Raw genomic sequence first — 14,050 nt, forward strand, 5'->3', positions numbered from 1 at the left:
TAGACTGAAACTAACGACTCATTCAAGTACAGACGGCTTGACTTACAGACTTTTTGAGTTACAGACTTCTCTGGCCGCAAAATTTAGGTTTGACTTGCAGCCTGAGAATTGACTTACAGACCAGAAAAAACCAAAATGGAACAAAAACAGCCTGTTACGGGATTAATCAGTTTTCAATGCACTGTAGGTCAATGGAGACTTGACTTACAGACTTTTTGACTTGAGAACCGCCTTCCAATATGGATTAAGTTCTCAAGTCAAGACCCCACTGTAGTAGCTTCTTCACTCTGAGGAGAGTTGGTGGGCGATTCATGATATATCCTCCACCTTGGTTCCACTTCCCCCTGCTCTGAACAGGCTCATTAGAAGGACAATGGGCTGGGGCTGAGGGATAATCCCACTTCCCCCTGGGTTCAGTCAGTCCAACTGAGGCCCAAAGTGCCTTCACTGGGGTCCGTAAAAGTCCAGGTCTAGAGAAGCAGGCGAGTCCTGATCCAGGAGACAGCCCTTTCAGGGAATACTGGTGCTGTACAGTATAGGAAGGTGATGAAGACCAGGCTCCATGGCACTGCTCTTGCTGGAATCTCCTTTCGCACGCCTGTTGCCACTTAGGTCTCCAGCGCCAATGCTAGGTTGGGGAAGGCTCTGGGGTTCCCAGCAGGTGCTGAGGGCACCAAGACTGGGCAGGGGAGGGGCTCGATCAGCTGGGGGGGCTGAGTTGCCAGAGCCTCAGCTCCCAAACCTGTTCCATAGCCCAATGGGCTGGGGAGGGGAGATGTTCTCTATCCCTATATGCACATCTGCGGAGGCACAGAAGAGTCTCAGTGCTCCCAACATGTCCCCTTCACCTGCCATGGTTGACAACCCTGAACCCTGCAATTCCTGCAGCTGTTCTGCATCAAGCAGTGGCCCTTCCTCCATCTGCGGAGGCGCATCCTTGCTGGCTAGGGACCTAAAAACTTGCTTTCTCTTAGGCTTTTCGGCCACGGCCAGATGGCCTGCTGGGGTCACTCGAGTCCTACCCCAAAATGGTGGGGGAGGCATGACCTCCCTGCTTGGCCTACAAACCACCTGTGGATCACACCTTTTAAGTATATTTATTTTGAATTGTAAGTCCCATTAAGTAGAGCCAGTGCTTGCCCATGCTTACCTTAACGTAGACTGATGTTATTTAGGAAATCTTTAAAATTCTAAATCTGACCAAGACAGAACTAGATTTTTATACCAGGTTTGATTCCCAACACCTGCAGATTTAAGACAATTCAGTTAAAAGTGGCTGTTTGTATCAAATAGTTTTTATTGTACAGAAAGAAAACACATTATTTCTGACCAGACTGTTATTCTGCTAAATATGGGACCACAAGTTGCATTTCCTTTGTCTCTTAGAAAAGTCAACCCCACCACCCTAACAGTGGAAGAACAGGTGACTTACCTGTAAAGGTGGTTCTTCAAGTGGTCCTCCATGAAGTCACACACACAGGTTTTGTAGCTTCTTTATGGCAATATCCAGCATGGGCAAAGTAGGAAGGGATGGCACTGAAGCAACTCAAAACCTGGGCCCTGCTTTCTCCAGCTCAACGTGCTGTGTCAGGGAGGCAGACTGGACTCAATCTTCTATTTTAGAAGAGGAAGGCTGTAGGGAATTCTCCCACAACTATGTGCTGAGACAAAATTGACAGTTTTCAACAGCCAAAGGCCCAAATGTGTGGCAATGTGGACAGGAACGGAGCTGATTGGATTCGCCCAAAAAGTAGAAGCACTTAAGAGTGCCCGCCGGACAAGAGGGCTTTCCTGCCACAAACAACACACTTCTTAAATGGTCCCACGGGGGCCATGCAAGGTGTGGGTGGGGACAGAGGACTGGGAATTCAGAAGCTTTTTTAAAAAAACAAGCAAAGAAAATAAGAAAGAACACTAAAGGAAAATAAGAAAAGAAGCCAAAAGGCTTAAGTTCGAACAAACGGTAGCTCTAGCATTTCTAGAAGCTTCCACTGCGGTAGCTAAAAGGAACTGAGAGGGCTGGGTATTTGCGCGCCAATACATGCGCACTGGGAGGGAGCGGAGATTAATGGTCTATTCTTTTAAGCTCCAGAATGTTCCAAAGTTCCGTGTAGGCATGCTACAAAACCCATGTGTGTGATCCACGGAGAAGAAAGCAAGTTCCGCTTTTCATTTTGACTCATATTAACAGAGGACCCAGAAACAAAATAGAATTCCCTTATCCAGTTCATTTACTGAACTATTAATATTCACATACTGTTTCGTAATTCCTCATGGAGAATATTATACAAACAGTCTGCTAAGTGCTACTTGTATGGTTTAGCTTTTTCTAAACTAGACAGTCCAGCTGAACATTGGAAAATAAGTATTTGGCACAGGCTTCTCTCACAAGAATTCCAAGGCAGAGTTGCCCGCTTTATTCCACATAAAGGCAGAGAGTTATACTTCTAAGCAAACAAGTCAAGAAGTGCAGGTTTTCCGACATGCTGTCTCCCAGACCAGTCTGTGAATTCAGTCAAAAGGCTTGCTTAACACGACTGTCATGTTCTTGAAGATACTGGTTTTAGTTTCCAGCAAGTAACAAGCAACTGTGTGGCTGGATGTGCCTCTTCTGGCACAAGGGTGCAGCAGGAGAAATGGAGGGACATTCTGGACAATCTCCAGGTCATGACATCACCACCAGCTAAAAGACGGTGCCATCAGCTATGTGGTGCCTTTACAGATTCATCAGCAAAATAGATCGGTCCTTAATCTCAAGAAGCTTACAATTAAAAAACAGACAGTGGAGAAACAACAGGAGGAGGAATATTAATGCAAGGAGTGATTAATGTTAAGCAGAGGTCAACAACCCTTTCTGTCAGAAGTCGAGGTTCACAAGATCTCACATGATCCTAGCCTTCTCCAATCTCAACAATTTTCCAAGGATAATCCTCCATGATCACGTAAGTTCCGGTTCCAAATCACACGGCTCTTGTTCCATTATTTTGATGGAAGAAGTACAAAGGCATAATTTTATAAATAAAAATGAGGATTCCATAGTGATAGTATAAACTCCTTGTTTATTTAGGAAGGTGTCCCAATATCCAAGACATCTGGATTGTTTCAATCAGTGCTTTAAAAAATATCAAGTTCCTTAAAAAAACCCAATTCAAATCCTTGTCCAGAGTCTTCAGTAGAGTTGATTATGTGCTACAGATTTAATATTGACCACAATGCCCTCATTCACTCACATTTTGTGAGGGTCCTATCCATCTGTAATCCTACTGTTTTGTCCAAGTACTGCTTCTAGCTTCTTTTTTTAATCACACGAAGTCCTGCTTTTTGAAAAGGATGGGAAAGAAATGCATAGCTAAAGATGTGCTTAGTGAAACTTTTCTATCTTTTAGAGAAACACAGTTTTGACACAGGCAGTGAGGTATTGGCTAGAGTAAACCTATCAGAGTTCAGCAAGCATCTTCTATAATCTTTACGGTGAGCACCATTTTACCACTCCATTAATTTTTAAAATCAAAAATTCTGACAGTATTGACAGGATTTTCCAGCTATATTTTTAAATATATCAGTCAAATACTGCTTCAGTGTAGGAGTGTTATTATGACACTGTAACAGCTATTATTTAAAAACAAAGGAGAAAAAAATCTTCCAGTTGCTCTGATTTTATGAATTTAGGTAACTTCTTTCTGGTTAAAATATTTTCAATCTAAACTTCTGATTAAAAAAACCACTAAATGTAAAAAAAACTTCATATTTTATATTTCATTTTAGTTACTCAGTTATGTTTAAACAAATAAGTGCTTAGTCCATGTTCTAATGGCCACTCAGGTGAATTGGATCATATCCATCCATAGTCAAACTAGTGTGGACAGAACAAATGGGAAAAACATACAAAAACAAAACAAAGCCCACAAATAGTATCTCATATTTTGGGGGAAATCAATGGCAAACCTGTTTTGAGTTCATATGGAGAAATTATTCACTGGCAGCAAGAGCAACTCATCTGGAAGCAAATGAGGCTGAAGAACAACGGGTGCCCTGGCACAAGTCACATCAGCTGAAAGGTAGTCACCGTATTGCCTCAAAACACACCCAATCATGTCTGATTCCATCTACAGAACAGAGTTGAGCCTGGTTAGAACTTGGATGGGAGGCTAGCAGGTAATACCAAGGATCTCCAGGCAGGGCCAAGAAAGAATCCTGCCCCAAAACCAGAGAGACTGCTGCCAATCAGAGTTGATAATACTGGCTGAAAAGGATGAATGGTTGGATGCTGTATGTCAACACTTCCTATGGTTCTAGGAAAGCCTTCCACCCACTATAGAAACACCCACTATAGTGGAGAAAAATACACCAGCCAATCAGGATGATCCAGGAGTTGGAAGCCATTTTAGCCACACAGCACATTCCAGCTGGAAGTTGTCATTCATCCAGTTTGTCTTCTGCCTGGACCAGCAAATATCCATTGTTGTGGTGATCAGGATCTGCTGGGTTCCCTTCCTTGTCTCCCTCCTCTTCCTCCTCTTCTGTGGATACAGGGGTCATCGCTAGGCCAGGGCGACTGCCACTGCCCTTGGCAGACCACTCTATCAACAACTGCCGAAAGAACATGACCGGGATGGGAAGAGCAGCCACAACGATAAGGCTTATGAGAAGACCCAAGGCCCATGGTGGATATTGCAGCTTCTGCTCTTCTGCCTGCAAGGAGAAGCACAGAAAGAGAAGGAAAGTAGGAAATCAACAGTCATAGGCTCATTTGATTTTGTATCAGGCCAATTCCAATGGAAAATATTCAGCACAGAACACTTTCCCCATTGCAGGAAATGACTCTTCTGTTTACTACCTCCACAATGGAAGTTACCTCCATAGCAAGGGCATAGATATATTAAATTTTCTTTTTCCAACTTCCATCTCCCTGGCCTTGCTCCAAAAGGAAGTCTGAGTAAAGAGAAGGAGTTTGTGCAACAAGGCTTATGACTCACAAAAAGAAACGGTCTGTTTTTTAGATATGTTTTCCCCCTGTTTGTAATTAAATTTCTTAAACTGCACCCATTATTGCAGTACAGTGGTGCCTCGCTTAGCGATTGCTCCGCTGAGCAATGAAATCGCTTTGCGATGGACTTTTGGCCATCGCTGGAACAATCGCTTAGCGATGTCCCCTATGGCTAAAATTCGCTTTGCGATGATCGCGGGGAAGCAATCATGGCAAAGTGAACTTTTTTAAACAGCTGATCGGCGGTTCCAAAATGGTCACTGCAAAAATAAAATGGCTGCCGCTGTTTTGCCTTGCTTTAGAGGCACCCAAAATGGCCGCTGCTATGGAGGAATTTCGCTTTAAGGTAAGTTTTTAGCCCATAGGAACGTATTAAACGTGTTTTAATACGTTCCTACGGCCTTTTTAATATCGCTTAGCGATTAAATCACTTAGCGATGTTTTTTCTGGAACGGATTAACATCGCTAAGTGAGGCACCACTGTATTTTATTTTGTTTTGATTTAACTTGGGGACACCCATTTGTTGGTCATTCAAACCTATGGGTCCGTCCCCAACCAGTTCACTGCTACCACCCACCACCCCAGTCCAACACCAGCAGGCAGGGTTGAAATAAGCTACCCAGTGAAATGCTGCAGTACTGCCAAGCAGGAAGAATGAGTTACAGAGAAGGGGCCAGGAGCATCTCTGGCCACAATTCATTCCACAGCTGGGGAGCTACCACTGAGAAGGCCTGGTTCCTTGTTTTCTCCTTCTGGACCTCTCTTAGGGTGAGCATCCTCAACTGCTCACCCTGAGATGCATGGGTAAGACGGGCAGTTCCTCTTGGTAGAAAAAAAATTGTACTGAGGTCTCAAATTTTCATACTGCAAGCACTGTGAGTGAACAGTTGGATTGTGTACAAGAATAATAATTGCTACAGTTGGATAGGGTGCAGGTCTTGATCAGAGTTGGGTCCCATCACTGAAGTGCCTTCTGTTTCTCAAGCAGTAGTTCTACCTGTGTTCTTCAGATTTTTGTCTACAGATATTCACACTTTAATGAAGCACACTTCAGAGTCACACAGGATGCTTTGTTCTTTAGAAGGCAATGTAGTTCCCTGCCAAAAAGGTAACAGGGCCTATTGCTATTGCTTAGAAAGATGAAGGGGGTAAGACTGAATGGGATGAACGTCCTACCTTTTCTCTGTTCCAAGCTTGGTAGGTGGGATGCTTCAAAACCATGTGTATCAAACTTGCTAAAAGCAGACACAACATTGATGCCAGACTAACGAAGCGCCACATGTAGCTGTAGATCTTCCAAGGGCGCCAGCCCAGCATGGTTTCTATGTCACTTAAGAACCTGAGAAAAGAGAAAACAGACCAAGATACTGGATGGCACATCAGATTTAGGATGCTTTGCAGGCTGAGGGACTCTCTGAGACCTCAGGGAAGGCATCCCTACTTCTAACTAGGCAAGGTGCAGGACCTCAGATACAGTTGGGAGGGAAAAGGCGAATTACCTGTCAGCTCCATAGATCCAAGCCACGGCGAAAGCTTCAAAAGCCACAACAATAAGGAGGGGCAGTGTGGCCGAATAGTCATCAAACATGGCCACAAAATAGTTGCCTGAGCGCTGAACGAAACCCAGGCCCAGCAGGAATCCAACAACACAACACAACACTGTAGGGAGAGAAAGGAAGGAGTTGGCATGACCAGACCCCCAGCATGCCCCCAGCATCCCCACAGACAGTGGGGAAACTGTGCCGCTTGATTTGTTTGCCTTTGTTTGAGTAGTCAGAGGTGGGCCTTAGGCTGGGAGGAGCAAAGGCTTCAGAAAGTCAACAACAAGGGGATGCGAACCCATTTTGTTCCCTATGGGAGATCAACAAAAGCCAAGTGCCCCCAAGACATGCATAGAAATTGAGGTGCATAACGTTCAAGGTCAACCATATTATTTTGCACTCCATGCAGGAAAACGTCACAAGAATCTTTCCCCTTTCCTAGTAATAAAAACAAGAATCAATTTGCTGCCTTTTCATTATCGTGGTGCCCCGCTTGACGATGATAATCCATTCCAGCGAAATTGCTGTAGAGCAAAATCGTCGTCAAGCGAAAGTAAAAAACCCATTAGAATGCATTAAAAACCGGTTAATGTGTTCTAATGGGGGAAATACCTCATCGTCCAGCAAAGATCCTCCATAAGGCAGCCATTTTCTGGTGCCTGTAAAGCGAGGAATCCTTCCTAAACACAGCGGGGAGCCATTTTGCAACCCGCCGATCAGTTGTTTTAAAACCATCGTTAAGCAAAAAAACCATTTGAATCATCGTTTTGCGATCGCAAAAAAACTCATCGTAAAGCGGATTTGTCGTCAAGTGGGGTGATCGTCAAGTGGGGCACCACTGTACATCCAAAAAGTGCTGCATGAGCCAGATGTTTTGCTCTGTCTAACAGCAGGGGCAGTCCTTTTGTGCAGCTCAGTATGTCTCAATACTGCTAGGGAGAGAAGTGAGCAGAGGGCAAGCCAACCTGCCTGCACCAATCTCCTGCATCTTGCTACTTCTCCCTAGAGACCAGAGTAGAGGCTCTAAGAACTGGAAACCAGGAGGTGTGGCAAGCAAACAAGCAGCTGCTACTCTACCATCTTCTGGAGAGGGCAGTGCTCAATCTTTCTTATTCTCAAGTACTCAGGTTTCCTTCACTCAGCACCCTCCAATTGAGCTGCAGCTCCCTTCATCCCCAAATCACACATCCTGCCATTTGATGCCACTTGGTCTGGAATCCTGCCACTTTACGATAAAAGCTTGGTACCACTCAATGTGGTTGCTCTACTGTACCTGTGAAGAGGGTCCGCCGACGCCGAAGGCTCTGGAAGTTGTCCAGCAAGGGAGTAATGATTCCTTGCATGTTTCCCAGCATGGTGCTCAGCCCCAAATTCAATAACATGAAAAAGAACAACACAGACCAGAACGGAGCAGTTGGAAAGAGGGTCATGGCCTCTGTGAAAGTGATGAAGGCCAGCCCTGTACCTTCTACGCGCTGCAGGCAGGAAAAATCAGAGGGAAAACATGAATCAGATGATCAGCCATTGAAACTCAAGGGTGGCAAGCTTCAAGCAAACAGCAGAGTTGCATTTCAAGTAGAAATGGGCATGAGCCGCCATTCTGTGCAGTTTAGTGGTTCAGCTACACAGCTTCTCCTGTGGGCACCTACTCAGAGCCAGCACCTGGAGGAGGCAGGGCTGGGGAGCCGGGGCACCCACGGAAGAAGCTGTGCGGCCGAACCGTGCCAACACTGCAGGGCGGAAATCTATGCTCCTCTCTAATTCCAAGTGGGAAATTACAAGTCATCAGAGTTTTGGAAAGTCACTTTTTGAGACTACAGCTCCTAGATTCTCTGAGTCAGCACGGTTGCTGGCCCAAAAGTAGCACTTCCAAACTCTGCAGGTCAGGCACAATTCAAGCCTCCCCTCCCCCAAATACACCCCCCACACACACACCCCAAATGCAGGAGTGGGGAGTGTGTGGGAAAGGCTTTGCTCCTGGTAGCCCAAGTCATTGTCCCACTCAAGCTACCTCGTTCATCTCATCCTCGACACGGCAATCGCCGATATTCCACTTCTGCAGTTGCTTCGTGGTGTCATTCTGGAGCCCCTGGTACCAGGTGCTGTACTGAGAAACAGAGGAGTTGGAGAAGTTCTCAGGAAGCCCACCAGGGAAGGAGCCATTTAATACTAGTTGCGAGAGAATGTCAATATTCCTGAAGAAAACAAAGAAACAAACAAACACCAAGTGCAAAAATGTTAGAGATCCTAAAGGTAAAGTTAAAGGTTCCCCCTGACAATTTTTATCCAGTCGTGTTCGACTCTAGGGGGCGGTGCTCATCCCCGTTTTGAAGCCATAGAGCCAGCGTTTTGTCCGAAGACAATCTTCCGTGGTCACATGGCCAGTGCGACTTAGACACGGAACGCTGTTACCTTCCCACCGAGGTGGTCCCTATTTATCTACTCGCATTTGCATGCTTTCGAACCGCTAGGTTGGCGGGAACTGGGACAAGTGACAGGTGCTCACTCCATCATGTGGATTCGATCTTACGACTGCTTGGTCTTCTGACCCTGCAGCACAGGCTTCTGCGGTTTAGCCCACAGCGCCACCACATCCCTGAGATCCTGGATGCCATAAAAAAGAAAATACGAATCCCAAGCCAATAACCTGAGTGACTGGATCAGCCTTTCCCAACCAAAGAGAAACGGATGCTGGGGATAATGAACCACAATTCCCACCATTCCCAACTAGTGAATGGGAGTTGTAGTCCAAGCAGGAGCCAGGTTGGGCAGGCTAGATTACACATTGCCACCTCAGGAGGATGCAGTTCTGAGGAAACCAGATACTGACTCTTAATTGAAGCAAAACAGCTCAGGCAGGGTCTGTTCAGTTCCTGGACAGAAGGCCACCTGAGAACAGCTTTATGATGGAAATCAATATGAATGCAATAAATGTTTCAATCCTGGGCATTTTCTTATTTATTTATTAAATTTATATTCTGGATTTTTTCTGCCCAAAATGTCACTCATAGCAGTTAAAAATGAAATTAAAAAAACAAAGGCAGTTAAAATGTAAAATCAGGTTTTAAAAAAATTAAGTGAAAGAAATAAAGAAACAAATAGCCACCTTGAACTTTAATCCCTCTCAGGTTAATTGGAAAGCAGAAAAGAAAACAGGCCTTTTGGCCATATCGGTGAAATGAATTCTCCTGAGAAGCACATCCATCCATCCTCCCTGCCCACATCAGAACCCGGAAACATTACTTTTCTGAACTCCAATTCCAACTAATTGTAGTGGTTATACTGCCCAGGGGATTCTGGGAATTTTAGTCCAAAAAAGCAATTTAGCCTCTAGCCTAGGCTGAAATGGGCACTAAAAATGATTATTATTTTGACAGGCTACTTTATTGTTGCTTCCTTATATGTGATCAGGTTTTTTTTAAACTTCAGCAAGAAGAATTTGGGCATGGCAGCCACCACAACCTGAAGACGGTATTACCACTGGATACCTTAAGCCTCCCTTTGAGGGAGAGGCTGGTCAGAAATTTAATAAATAAATAGAATAAATTAATTTGACTTCCCTCCTCTTCTAATATTTTTTTCATATTAAACTGTTGACTCTCTTAAATTTGCACATGCCTTAAATGGGTGGCTGAGTAGCTCAGTGATTTAGATATGTGGCTGCAGAGCCATAGGTTGCGAGTTCAATTCCCCACTGGGCCTCCAGGGAGAAGAGCCAGCCTGTGTGGCCTTGGGCAAGCTGCACAGTCCTAGGGCTCCCCCGAGAAGAAGGGAATGGCAAACCACTTCTGAATATTCTCTACCCGGAAAACTCTGAAAAGGGTTGCCGTAAGTCAGAATTGACTTGACAGCACATTATTATTATTTAAAAAGGGGATGTAACTATCACAAAAATAATGTGTTATATCTTCCCATTCTTATCTTAAAACACAAAATCCCTGCATGCAGCATAGTAGCAAAAGCCAACAGAAGTGACTGACAGAAGAGAAAGGGGTACAAAGTCTGAAAAAGTTACATTTTTGTACTACATATCCCAAAATCTCTCCTAGATTTTTTTGTAGTACAAAAAAAGGAGTAATTTCCACAAATCATGGGAGGAAGACGGCAAGGGAGGTACTCACCTCTGGACACAGTTCTGTGCGATGATGTTGGCACGGAAGCCCAGTACAGCAAACACCACCAGCGTGGCAAGCACGGAGGTAAAGAAATTGACCATGGCCACGAGCAGCCCATCGACGTGGCAGTTGTTGTGACGTGGGTTGTAGCTGGAATAGGCAATGATGGTGCCAAAACCCAGGCCCAGGGCAAAGAACACCTGGGTGGCTGCCTGGCGCCAGACCTGCATATCTCCCCAGATGGACAGCTTGGGAGTGGAGGAAGGCAAGCATGGAAAACAAATGTTTAGACAGGGATTCCTTGTCAGGGGCCAAGCGATGACTTCCTCGGGCCACTGCTTCACATTTACTGCAACTCCAACTCTGTAATGTTTCCTCCAGTTTTCACATTGACAGTATTATATATGGTTCAACTTTACTGTTTATCGTTCACGTCAACTAGTATTTGCTTAGGTCTGTATTCAGCTAGATTTGTCTGTTTAGGCCGGAACCCATGCAACCGTTAGTCATGAACAAAAACAGGGATAAGCCATGTTGGCACAAAATAAATTCCAAGCTCTTATATTCCGATGCCAACCTTTATAGGCCACCAGACAAGATGCAAAAAATGTGCAGAAATGCATGCACTTTCTGGAACACCTTGAATGGAAAGGTCTTCCACTGTTGTGTGCCTCTGCACACTTTCTGTATCTTTTTGGTTGGTCTACAAAAATATCACCTCAATATGGAGTTTGTAACTGTTTCGCTCCCCCCCACTGCAGTACAGATGGGGGAACAGTCCTAGTCAACCTGGTGCCAGTGAAGCATGATGGGACTGGTAGTTTATCAAGATCTCTCCCTGCTACATGACAAACGTCTACAACATCCTTTGCCCTCTTCCTGTTGTTATGTGTCATCCAAGTCAGAACAGACTTATAGCGACCCTAATAAGATTTTCAAGGTAAAGGGGGGGGGTATTTAAGGAGTGGCTTCACCAGTTCCACTTCAGGCTTCAGACTCCTAGTCCATCACTCTACACCACACTGGGTACCTCTTTGTTATGTTACCGACCACAGTTACTGCTAAGACTGGGAACCACCATCCTTATGAAGAGCCTTGTGGCACAATGGTTAAATTGCTGTACTGCAGCCAGAACTGAGTTCATGACCTGGGGTTCAATCCCAGGTAGCCAGCTCAAGATTGGCTCAGCCTTCTATCCTTCCAAAGTTGGAAAAATAAGTACCCAGCTCACGGGACACGGAGACAAATGTGCAGCCTGCATAATTAACTTGTAAACCGCACAGAGAGTGCTTTCAGTGCTATGAGGTGGTATATAAGCAGCACACTGCTTTTTTTAAAAAAAAATTCTTGTATCATTTTAAGCTTCACATAGAAATGCAGTAGGCTGTTATTTCTTGCACTTAAAACTTGTAAACTACAGTGCCCAGAATTCTCCCACCAGCCTGGCCACTGGTCACAAGATTCTAGGAATCCGAATAAGAAAAGAGTATTTTTCCAAACTTTGAATAGCTAGTACATTGCTTTTCCCCCTCTACCCTCCTATACATGTAGTGTACGCATCCTTCAGTCTCGAGAGACTATGGTAACCATACATGTATCTAGCTAGTAAAGTTAGCAACCAGGATCCTATTGGGTACACACACTGGTGCCGTAAATCACAGTGGTGAACTGTTGCTAGTCAGCAGGTTGCCGCTTGAATCCTTATCATTCACCAACTCTCAAAACAAGTGTGTCATGAAGAATACAAGCGACAACTTCTTCAGTCACAGCTTCTTCAGTCACAGCCATTCGCCACTACCATTTACACCACTGCGCTCAAACAAAAAAACTAAGGAACAGGATTCTGCGAACTTCTCATATTTCTGAATATACAGGTTCTAGTATCCATAAGCTTATGCCAGAACAGATCTATCACAGCAGAAGTCTATGTATGTTTACTCAAAACTAAGTCCCACTGATATCGATTTGAATGCCAGTGATTTCAGTGGGACTAAACTGCTAAGAAAGCATGCATAGAACTGCAGCCTTAGTCTTCAGCTTGGTACAAAGCTCCTTGCTATAACTCTGTACCACTGGAAGAGCAAATTTTATTTTGAGCTTGCCATGATTTTCATTAATCTGTGTACAGACAGAACAGCCTGAAACACCTGGATGTCCTCATGGGGGTCACTTGTTCTTGGAACTGAGATTTCATCATGTTTAAGAAGCCACTGTGGCCTCCATTAAAAGAAGCACTGAATATTGTTCCTGGAATGCTCTTCTGTTCTCCCATCCCATATATTGCAAACAGGTTTAAATGCTCTTGTTCTGATGTCCTGTTGGTTCCCACATTGAAGTAAGCAAAGGACATGCAACTTCGTTGCTGATTTGGGTTGAATCAAGACTTAGTCGTGGCCAGAGTAGACCCACTGAAATCAGTGGAGATCAAGGTAGTCATGGCTAGTCATAACTCCATCTGGAACCAGCCTACTGTCTTTCTTCTCTCTTTACTAGATAATTTTTGCTGTAAATTCCTTTGATATCAGCTCTGAAGAGTCATGAACTAATGTGACGTCGTGCCAGAACGTTTGGATGCAGAAGAAGAAAAGCTGGCATGCTGTGGTCTCTTACCTTGGGTGTAAACATGATCAGGATCCCATCGATGGCCCCTTCTAGCAGCAATGCCCGTACCAGGAAGCACAAGAGAACTATATAAGGGAAGAGAGAGCTGAAATACAAAACCTGGGATAGGGTGGAGGATGAAGAGAAAAATTAAAATACAATCAGGAAAAAGACAGTGACTTATAGAAGAATCACTGGTACTAAACTGCAGGAAGATCAGAGTCATAGCACACAGTCTGTACCAAAAGGTCCAGGTCATCTGCCTCTTGCTATTCTACCTTTATCCCTGCAAATCCTTTCTCTGACGCTGCTAGTTTCTGTTCTCATAGGCCAATCCTTGTCCAGAGTAGGGAAAAGGCACTTCTTTTAGATGGTGACTCACAGAATCTACCTGCTAGAATGGTCATGGGGCATGATGGCTCGGTGTTCTGGGAACTGAATCCCAAAAAAGTAACTTTTCCAAATCCCTTAAGCAAGCCACAATATCTGCTTCCACACTAATCTATGAAACAAGTGCAGCACTGTATCTGACAATAGCGGCCACAGGAGAAGGTCTCCTGTTTCAAGGATGGGACAGAGATGTATCTGGCCATTCACCCATGTTACAAACAAGTGCATACACATCCTTCATGACAGACAGTAGAAGGACCAGGCTCATAGTTCAATCACCAAGATAGGAATATAGAAAACTTAATACATCTGGAGGCCTTTAAACTGTAAACATACATTGGGAGTGTGATCTGTTGCAGAGATTCAGGTAGTATGATCACTTGAGCCAGTGTAGAAAGGTTTGTAGCCCTTCTAT

At 44.5% G+C, this 14,050-nt stretch overlaps 1 protein-coding gene across 1 annotated transcript in view; it reads right to left on the bottom strand.

Annotated features, from left to right (window-relative positions):
* Positions 1–1,277: 1,277 nt before the first annotated feature.
* Positions 1,278–14,050, bottom strand: part of SLC6A16 (solute carrier family 6 member 16) — a 31,838-nt gene continuing 19,065 nt past the window's right edge. Inside the window, exons 7-13 of the mRNA XM_020792759.3 lie at positions 13,255–13,365; positions 10,651–10,892; positions 8,541–8,724; positions 7,803–8,004; positions 6,488–6,647; positions 6,165–6,327; positions 1,278–4,692 (exon numbers count right to left, since the gene is read on the bottom strand). Of these exons, the coding sequence (XP_020648418.3) occupies positions 4,417–4,692; positions 6,165–6,327; positions 6,488–6,647; positions 7,803–8,004; positions 8,541–8,724; positions 10,651–10,892; positions 13,255–13,365 (1,338 nt within the window). The 3' untranslated portion in view covers positions 1,278–4,416. The remainder of the gene's footprint in view (positions 4,693–6,164; positions 6,328–6,487; positions 6,648–7,802; positions 8,005–8,540; positions 8,725–10,650; positions 10,893–13,254; positions 13,366–14,050) is intronic.

This window comes from Pogona vitticeps, chromosome 6 (genome assembly GCF_051106095.1).
Source record: "Pogona vitticeps strain Pit_001003342236 chromosome 6, PviZW2.1, whole genome shotgun sequence".
NCBI classification, from domain to species: domain Eukaryota; kingdom Metazoa; phylum Chordata; class Lepidosauria; order Squamata; family Agamidae; genus Pogona; species Pogona vitticeps.